General features: G+C 34.8%; 2 protein-coding genes and 1 long non-coding RNA gene across 3 annotated transcripts; 1 reads left to right on the forward strand and 2 right to left on the reverse strand.

The window, feature by feature from the left end:
• Positions 1 to 465: 465 nt before the first annotated feature.
• Positions 466 to 999, forward strand: LOC139888081 (uncharacterized mitochondrial protein AtMg00860-like). The gene has a single exon (XM_071871115.1). The coding sequence runs from the start codon at positions 466 to 468 to the stop codon at positions 997 to 999; it is 534 nt and encodes a 177-aa protein (XP_071727216.1).
• Positions 1000 to 3557: 2558 nt separating this feature from the next.
• On the reverse strand, positions 3558 to 10341 carry LOC139891166 (uncharacterized). Its single transcript, XR_011773546.1, has 3 exons — positions 10247 to 10341; positions 9546 to 9667; positions 3558 to 4203 (listed from the first exon to the last, which is right to left on the reverse strand). It is a non-coding gene; the product is annotated as an uncharacterized lncRNA (long non-coding RNA).
• Positions 5337 to 6749, reverse strand: LOC139894231 (serine/threonine-protein phosphatase 7 long form homolog). Its single transcript, XM_071877440.1, has one exon. It carries the CDS (start codon positions 6747 to 6749, stop codon positions 5337 to 5339), a length of 1413 nt encoding a protein of 470 aa, XP_071733541.1.

The raw sequence follows: 10341 nt of genomic DNA on the forward strand, positions 1-10341 counted from the left end.
TCGACAAATCCAAAGTCCATTTTCATCGCCCATAGTCATGGTTAAAAAAAAGGATGGAACGTGGCGGATGTGTGTCGATTACCAACTCAATGCAAAAACCATAAAAGATCGTTTTCCTATTCCAATAATCGAAGAGTTGATTGATGAATTACATGGTTTCAAGGTTTATTCGAAGTTGGATTTACGATCCGGTTACCACCAAATTCGCATGTTTGAAGATGATGTAGCTAAGACGGCTTTTCGTACACATGAAGGTCATTACGAGTTCTTAGTTATGCCATTCGGGTTAACTAATGCACCGACAACGTTTCAAGCTTTAATGAACGACATCTTTAAACCATTTTACGAAAATTCACATTGGTCTTCTTTGATGACATACTTGTCTATAGTGCAAGTATAGAAGAGCATGAATATCATTTACGTTTGGTGTTAGATGAAATGAGGAAGCATACACTATATGCTAAGATGTCAAAGTGCGTTTTTGCAACCTCAAAAGTGGAATACCTTGGTCATGTCATTTCGGCTCAAGGAGTGGCTACGGATCCAACCAAAATTGAAGCTATGGCTAGTTGGCCCGAACCTAAAACGATCAAACAATTACGTGGGTTTTTAGGACTAGCCGGATATTATAGGCGTTTTATTCAAGGGTATGCTAGCATTAGTGCTCCACTTACTCAATTGTTGAAGAAAGATGCATTTAAGTGGTCAAATGAAGCTTCGTTAGCTTTCCAAAAGTTAAAGCAACAAATGATACAAGCTCCGGTTTTAGCATTGCCCGACTTCAAGAAAGAGTTTACAATTGAGACGGATGCCTCGGGTATTGGCATTGGGGCTATCTTACAACAAGGGGGGTATCCCATTGCTTACATGAGTAAAACTTTATCATCACAACACCAAAGCTTATCTACATATGAAAAGGAGTTTCTAGCGGTCATCATAGCTTTGGATAAATGGCGTGGCTATTTGTTAGATAGACACTTCAAGATCAAATATCAATGATTTCGTAGTTAACAAAAAAATTATTAATGACGATGAAACCATACAAGTTCCGAAGACAACGATTATATGTTTCGATCTGATATTAACGGCGAGAGTTACGGTTTTCCGACGATGTTGTGGTTGGAGTAGATGGTTGAAGGATGGATAGGTGGTGAGTTTCAATTGCATATCCATTTCACTTAAAACCCATTAAAAACACTTTCTTCCCCTGAATGAATATGTGGTTGTCACTCTAAAATGACAATCAAAAAGTTAAGTGCATTTAAAGCAAGACACAAATGGCTAAGACTAAAAGTGGCACTACATCAACATATAAGTGACAGTTAGTTATCCGCAACGAAAACAATACCAAACTCAACAAACGTTGATTTTCAACCCAATGCAGATACGGGATGTGAGTAGCCTCCTCCATTAGTTACACCAAATGCAAAGTATGATGCGAACAAGATGAGGGAAGCAATTGCTCCCTGATAATGGGTACAGAGAGACATTCAATGTTGTGGAGGATGATTTGTTTGTGTTCAACATGAAAACTACTGATCCATTGTTTGAAAAATTAAGTAGGGTAATAACTAAAGCAGATTGTATCAAGGTTAGAAAAAGTAATTGAAAGCTCTTATAGATATTACTTCAACAATCAGTTTGACAAACGACTGTCTGGAAGTCATCCATTAATTACACCAAATGCATGATTTTGATCTTTGTTAAAGATGGTTATTTTATGTGTAACATGTTTTTGATTGTTTTGGCTTAATTTCACGTCTCGTCTACATTCTAGTTCAAACATGTCAAAGTTTGTAACTTTATGAAAAACTATTCAATGATAATTTTAATTAACTATCAATTTTTGTCTTATTTTTAAGTACCGGAATTTGAGGATATTCACATAACTTTTGTGAATACCGAGCTTATCACAATTCAAGCTCAAGCTTTGTTTAACGAGCTCGAGTTTTGCTTAACGAGTCGAGCTAATTCGAGCTAAAACTCGTCGAAGTATTTTAGAAAAGAAACGAGCTTTTCACAAGCCGAACTCGAACTTTTAACATATTTTACGATCCGAGCTCGAACAAAAAAATTAGGCTCGACTCGATTCGAGCTCGAGCTTTACGAAAATCAATCGAGCTGAGCTCGAACACTGACAACCTCCATAGTTTTAAGGTCATTCTCTTTAAATAGAGCCCAACTGTTTTATCGACTAACTACTCATCAAAGAAGTCATCACAAAGCATCACGCCTTTTAATCACCTTTCTCATGCTAAGAACAGTTAGATATTTTTGCAAATAGTAGAAACCCTTTATAGACAATGTCACATGTTCCGATAGTTCGGACCGTGCCTGAAGCACACAGAGTCGTTTACATCAATACGTAGATGTACAAATGGACGTCGGGGGTCATGGACATTGTCGTCTAATCAGAATAACCGAACCTACGTAATTTCCAGTGACATGTCAATCATTTGATAGGGACGTAGGGCAAAGCATAACAAGTCTTAAGCAAGGTCAATTCATGAGCCAAGCATTTGACTATCTCATACAAGTAAATAACGAAGTTATAACATACATTTGCCTTAACCTTATCTGAACTTATAGTCATTCCTATCACTTAATTTACTTATCCCTGCATTATTAGACTTGGAGAAAATTCAAAACAGAAATACTCATGATTGCCATCTACTAAGATCTGTTTGCTAGAGTAAATACTTCACAATGCCGTTGTCTTCTAAAGAACTTCTAAAGAACGATCATAGGTCATACTTTATTTACTAATATGAAGGAGTAGTAGATTTAGTCCCCGCAATTATAAATTCAAAACTATCAGGCCACCACCTAGGACTCGCTTTGTCAACCTTGTTCCCTTACAAACGTAACCGAATTTTCAAAAAATATCATGTGTGATTCTTGTGTGGTGACAATAAATTGGGAAGGTGGGAGTATAATTAAAAACTATATACAAATTTACATTTCACGTTTTAGTTTGTAGACTCGCATTTCAGTATCGCCTTTCAATTTCATATTTATGTTCGGTTTTCAGTATTACGTTTCACGTTTCATTTTCGGTATTCAGTATCGTGATTTCGATTCAATTTCACATTCGAATTTCAGTTTCGCGATTCGATATTGCGTTTCAGTTTGGCATTTTTGATTCGCGATTCTGTTTCGTGTTTCGGTATCAAACAAGGAACGACAATATAATTAATTCCATCACATTTTTGAAGGAACAACAATATCACGAATGAGGGAATGTAAAGATTCCTAAGGAATTTCATTCTTTAAACTTCTATGAACCAAACACGTTTTGGAACAAGAAGTTCATGAATGAGGGAATGTAAAGATCCCTCAGGATTATGTGAACCAAACGAGACCTTAATAACATTCGTCGCACATAACTAACATTCATCTGTTTCCCCCTCTTCCCCCTTTTTTGGCAATTAAAATAATAGCATTATAACGGATCTGAAGATCAAACAAGTACAATCGATACAATGAATCCAAAACGAGCACTAGCCAAACTAAACAAACCTAAATAAAACGGTCTCACCCTCCAAGAGGGTGAGAGAACGTTTAACTAGGAAGTAAACACATCTAAAACGATAACAAATAAAAAAAAATACTGACTATACTAGAATATATAAAAGAACAAACTAAACAAACAACCAGCGGTGGTTGAGAGAACGCTAGCCACCACCACAAAAGAACAATCTAGCAGCCACAAGCAACCCGAGCAGTTACAAAAGGAATCCAAACATTCAAAAGACCAGAAAAATCTTAGTGAACACAACTTTACCCTTGAGGCAATTAAAATCTTAGTTTAACTTGAAAAAGCTACAAGATCAATAGGGGACCATAATCTAGCGATGGATGGAAATGATAACTTTTTAATATCCGATCCTCCCTTACACGCCCAGATCTTTACAATAGTCAACTAAAATCACATATACAGGTACACAAAGTAACCAACATATCCATGATGCAAAGAGGATCTCGACAAGTTCCTAACATTGATCATTCAGGACGCGATCGAATTATCACAACATGTACACCAATACACAAGAGAAGTATTACCCGTGTAACTAAAAGAACAGGGAGTAATATAAACTACTTATTAGGCAAACTTCATCATCTGGTTAGTAAAAAGAAGAATACCATAAACTATCCTTGCCTAACCTGTTTACACAATCCTTAAGCCAGCTTTGCACCAAAAACCTACATAGATGATTAAAAAAGCAATGTGATCAGATAGTGATTAAAAAAACAATGTAATAATCTGTGTTACTCCGTACTTCATTGAGAGGTACTGCCCTCCATATAAGGGGTACAGGACGAAGTACACCCGGAAAACAAATAAACTAAATCACATCTCTAGCTAAAACAACTATCACAAGATGGCATCCTAATATAAAAGGTCTCGTGTTCAAACCTCAATTGCAACACATTTTGGGTGGTCAGGGAAAGGGTTAGAACCGTCTACCCGGTTACATCTCTAGTCTCTAGTGATAACAATGTAAAGAAATTAACTTTATGGTTGCGTTATTGCAAGTAAATAGTTTGTATGAGGTGTAAATGATATATTACAAAAACTCCATTTTCCCACCAACTAAAATCTAGAAAGGTATTTCACTCTTGTAGAAGTGGAGTATATTTTCCCTTCTGATATCTTACCATCTCCCCATGGGATGCTAATAAATACGACTCCGTTTTTGTTCCCTAAAAAGAGATATACATTGGCTCTGGAAATTAAACAAGATGCAAAGTAAAATCACAATTAGGGTTTAGTTCTGAATTTGATCTACTACAGATCATAAGAATTATACTACTTATGGGAAAATGTAAAAAAATAGAACAACACTCGTAGATATAACTACTCCGTAATGTTGTGAAGATTCTGTTAGATGAAAATACCCTACCATAATAGTAACTACTTCGTAATACATACATTACATTTGAATTAATGAGTCGTAATCCATTATGTGCTTCCGATAACAGTTCTTTAAGATATAGAAATTAATGACCTTGGTAAGATATCACGAGTCTTGAGATCAAAGCAGCACAATGACAAAACCAAAAAACACCTTAACTTTATCAGCAATAACTTATGAAGCTCTATAGCCAAAAGTATCATAAAACTGTAAAAATAAGAAAATAAACTTGAAAAATAAATACTGCAACAACATTTGATTCCTTATCTATAACTCCATAAGGATGACATAACCCTCAGCCTTCTCCAACAACACGGAGTACTAACTATTATTGTTGTTTATATTTATATTTATATAAATATTAAATAGAAAAAGAAAATCACCCCACTATTAATATTTTTACTACTACTATAAGAAAAACTAATTTGCTGTAATTCGTTTGCGACGTTGTCGCTTTGTTGGAAGCGGTACACGAGACCCCGTAGGATCAACGGGCCCACTTCCCCACCAAAACTCATACCTTGCAGTCACACGTCCTTCAAAACGTCGTGACGGTAGATATAACGTTTTGTCAGACAACGATGTAGTATAATCAGCCCATGCATCCTCATCGTCTACCAAATGGACATAATAAGGTGGGATATCTTGATCATAACCAAATTGCTTACACACACGTTGAGGAAAGTATTGTTGAATTATATCTAAACCAACCAACTTTGATATCCTCAAACACCGAGCAAACGAATCCAATGCTTCATTATCGATTCTTCTATACGACTCGTTTTCATTGTAAATCGTGTCGGCAAATAAATGATTAGCATCCTCAACATAAGGCCTCCACACAAAATGTTCTTTCCCGGTAACCGAGTCTAAAGTACCATACTTTCTTTCTCTACTATCCAACCCGGCCCATCGGGCCAATCTAGTTCCATCACCATTATTCGTTTCACTAGGTCCCACCAATGGAAACCGTTTCCATATCCAAACTTGAAGGTAATACATAGGCGCAAATACTTCGTGCAAATCCGGTTTCGTTTCTCGTTCTTGTAGATCCAAAATAGCATTTTGTATTAAGTGAAGATCCCGATACAAGGTAGCAAGGACAGCTGGCGCTAGAGCGATTCTACGGCCTCGGGCTAAAAGAACGGCCAAATGAAACGTCTCGGGTACGATTGTGTCTTTTACAGACGGGAACAAATACTTAGACAACCAAAACGTTAAAAAAGCTTCATGTTCATAAACTTTATGTGTGCCCATGAACATTTTCATCCAGCCACTCAACACGGCCTTTTTAGAAGGAGATCGAACTAATTCTCGGTACGCTTTATATAATTCGTTTAAAGCGGCATGCTCATCGAGACTTTCGACTTGACAGGTGGCGGGTTCTCCTAAAACGGAAAAATTTCCTAATACCGTTACGTCTTCTAAGGTAACGGTTATTTCTCCCCATGGGAGGATAAATGTATTAGTCTTAGGAGACCATTTTTCGGCGAACCAAAAAATGACACTATTATTTTGATGCATGTTTAAAACGGAATTCATAATTGCATCATTAATTCCAGCTGTCATCCATGTGGCAGCATTTATTGGTTTCATCGCGTTAACCCATTCTCGCCACTTATTTTGTGGCGGGAGCCACCCGATAAATTTTAAATCTTCTAGGAAAGAAAAACGAGTTACCGCAGTGGATACGGGTCGAGAAGGACGATTTGGGCGTGAGGCTTCCCTTTTAAGGATCGGCCCAAGAAAACGCCCGTTACGGTCCTTGCTACTAGTTGGTGTTATAACCACAATTAAATCCTCACTCTCTTCACAAAAGTTGTTACTTGACATATTTACAAACTCAATAGCAAGAAATAACAAAGGAAATTGAAGAAAAGATCTTTGAAGCTTGGAGGGATTGGAGTTTGATTGGTCTAAAAAACTATAGCATAACAAGTGGTTTAAATAGGATTTTAGATTTAATAATTTACTAAGGTAATAAATGTCAAGTTTATTATCAACAAAGTCATAATTACATAAGTCAAAGAATGAGCATTTAAATATGTAAGAAAGTCATCCACAATATATACATATATGACACAAAGAGACATGTAATATGTGATAACATAAAAGATAAATATGATTTGTGATATATAACATATGATAAGGGATTTAGGATATAGGATATATGATGTTCGATATAAAATGATACACACCGTCACAATGTAAGTGTCCACTTTGAAAATGCAATAAGTAAGAAATATGTGCAATCATTACACCCTTCTTCGTAAAATTTCATCTTTACCAATTAAAACTTTAATAACTAAATAATACAAATGAACACCTATTAGGGACAACACAAAATAGAAACATGGATATTCTAAAAGGGACGAAGGAAGTATGATATGTGATACGGAGTATATGATATAATATAGGATATAAGATAGGTGATACATAGTGTATATATATGTACATATGATATATGGAAGTATGTATATGTATGTATACGTATGGATACGTGTTGGGTGGAGAAATGACTTTTCTATCAGTGGGTGGAGAAGCGACTTCCCTTTGATTCTTGGGTAAAGAAATGATTGTCTACACCTCACCTTCCCCACACATTCACAGGATTATGTATTGTTGTTGTCTTTTGTGAAATGTTTAGTCATAAATGTTATGTGTGTATATACAACAATTAAGCATTTTTGACTAAAAGCACTTTGACATCTATATATTTCATATCCATGCATTTATGACTAAATTTAAGCATTTAAACATAATAAATAAAAGAGATGAAAAACATAGTATTCAATAAATAATATCTAAACATTTATGACTAAACATTTCACAAAAGACAACAATACAAAATCCCGTGAATGTGTAAATGGGGAAGGTGAGGTGTAGACAATCATTTCTTTACCCAAGAATAAAAGGGAAATCGCTTCTTCACCCACTGATAGAAAAGTCATTTCTCCACCCACAGGTGCAAAAGTCGTTTGTATGTATGTATGTATGTATGTATGTATATATATGTGTATATGTATGTGTGTGTATATACAATAATTAAGCATTTATGACTAAAAGCACTTTGACATTATATATTTCATATCTATGCATTTATGACTAAATGTAAGCATAATAAATAAGATATGAAAAAACAAAGTATTCAACAAATAATATATCTAAGCATTTATGACTTAACATTTCACAAAAGACAACAACAATACATAATCCCACGAATGTGTAAATAAGGGAGGTGAGGACAATCATTCATCTACGATCTACTTAAGAATAAAAGGGGAGTCACTTCTCCACCCACGGGTAGAAAAGTCGTTTCTCCATCCACAAGTGTATGTATGTAGGTATATGTGTATGTCAGTATGCGTATATATATTTCATATTTATGCATTAATGACTAAATGTAAGCAAAATAAATAAAAGATATTAAAAACAAAGTATTCAATAAATAATATATTTAAGCATTTATGACTAAACATCTCACAAAAGACAACAATACATAATCCCACGAATGTGTAAATGGGGGAGGTAAGGTGTAGACAATCATTCCTCTACTCAAGAATAAAAGAGAAGTCGCTTCTCCACCCACATGCAGAAAAGTCATTTCTCCACATCCACGTAGAAAAAGGTATCCCTCCCCTACTCGAGGGCAAAAAGAAGAAAGGGGAGAAATAAATGTGGAGAGGATATGTAGACCCAATCAAAACTACAAACTAAGTAGTTAACAGTGAAGTAATGATACTAAGAAAAACAGTCCCGCATATTTCAACTCTCACAAAGGATGAGTACACAATCCAATCAATTCCAAAAAGAATCATGTGGCATAATTATTAAGCTGAAGGTGATACATTTTAAAGTTAAGTATGATTATATGATTAAGACCTTATATTCGATCAAGGAATCAATATGATTGATCATTCACCCTATTATTAGTAAGGAAGCAACAAAAAATTACTCAAACTGAAACTAGTACAAAGTACAAACTTAGTTAAGTATCTAATTGTTATGAGAGTGTGTGCCTCGAGCCCTCAATGAATTCTAGATTCGCCATAGGATACATTTTTAAGAACAGGAACCTTGAAACCTCTTATGCAAAATCATACACATTAGATATGGTTATAAACATAACTCTTTGAACCCACAACTTCTTGGTTTATCGATTCCTCCTATAGCGCTAGGCCAAAGTCCCTTTAGTGTCATAGGGTGCTTTTAAGTTTTAACTTGAGCTTTGTGGTATTGGATATTTCATATTTCATATTGACAATTTACAATCTTCTAATGCTCCTGTTTTATTCAAGTAATATGACCTCCAACTACATAACTAGCTTGGGTATGTTCATTAAAAGTACTATACATACAATGAGATGCACTACAAGAATCTCACACAAACTATGTATGTCACAAGTTGCACAAGTTTCATATATTGTTCAAAATTATGGGAAATTTCTAATAATCTATGGTTAAATGGCCATGGACCAACAACTATAGGTATATCATTCTAATACATATGTACATTCCTTCCTCAAAAAAATACCCCATATTACTTCATTAAAGTTACAAAATGATATATCCTCAAGATACAATAAAAGACTTTCAAACGAAAAATTAGCATATGTAAAACAACGGTACCTTATATTTGTGTTGCTTTGAGTGCCAATCCCAATTTCCTAATTTCTCAACACATGAAATACGCTCGTTCGTGAGTCCCGTCCGAGTGAATACGCATAATACCTCTTCATGATAACAATCCTCTACAAGAATTGAACATTACATTACACCGACATATATAAGTAAATCAACCGATACATGTAATAACTTCAGTACAAAACAACCAAAAAAACTACACCTATACACACATATCCTACTTCACAACACATAATTCTTCACATTGATTTTATCTTTGAAGTTAAAAGCTAGTTTCGCGTCAAAATATATAAACTTCCACATAAACAGTAGACGATAATTTATCGTTTGTGCTGTTTAGTTCCCTTTTTCAGTATATTGTTTTAACAATCTACATACTTAGGCTAGTATTACAGAAAGGTTAATACACAAGCACCACAATTGGGGTCCCAATATAAGGAAAATGCATACGAAATTGTTTCAAAGTTGTCCACCAATCAAATAATTTCCATTTCAGAACATATATATGAGTATATGATGTTAAATGCAACAAATTTGTTGATAAATAGATGCTAATTTAGAATCATGGTTATGTAATTACACGAGAAGGAGTTAGTTGGAATGGGCTATAAATTCATAGAGGATTAACATCATAAATTAACTAAAAACTAGGGTTAATATAATAGTTAGATAGAGATAGAGATTACCGTTGTTATCTTCAAGTAGGAAGAGTGAAGGTAGTTATTTCCTGATGACTGAGGTTGTCAGTATATCTCAAAATTATGCTAGGGTTCAAACAAGA

Source organism: Rutidosis leptorrhynchoides, chromosome 2 (genome assembly GCF_046630445.1).
Source record: "Rutidosis leptorrhynchoides isolate AG116_Rl617_1_P2 chromosome 2, CSIRO_AGI_Rlap_v1, whole genome shotgun sequence".
NCBI classification, from domain to species: domain Eukaryota; kingdom Viridiplantae; phylum Streptophyta; class Magnoliopsida; order Asterales; family Asteraceae; genus Rutidosis; species Rutidosis leptorrhynchoides.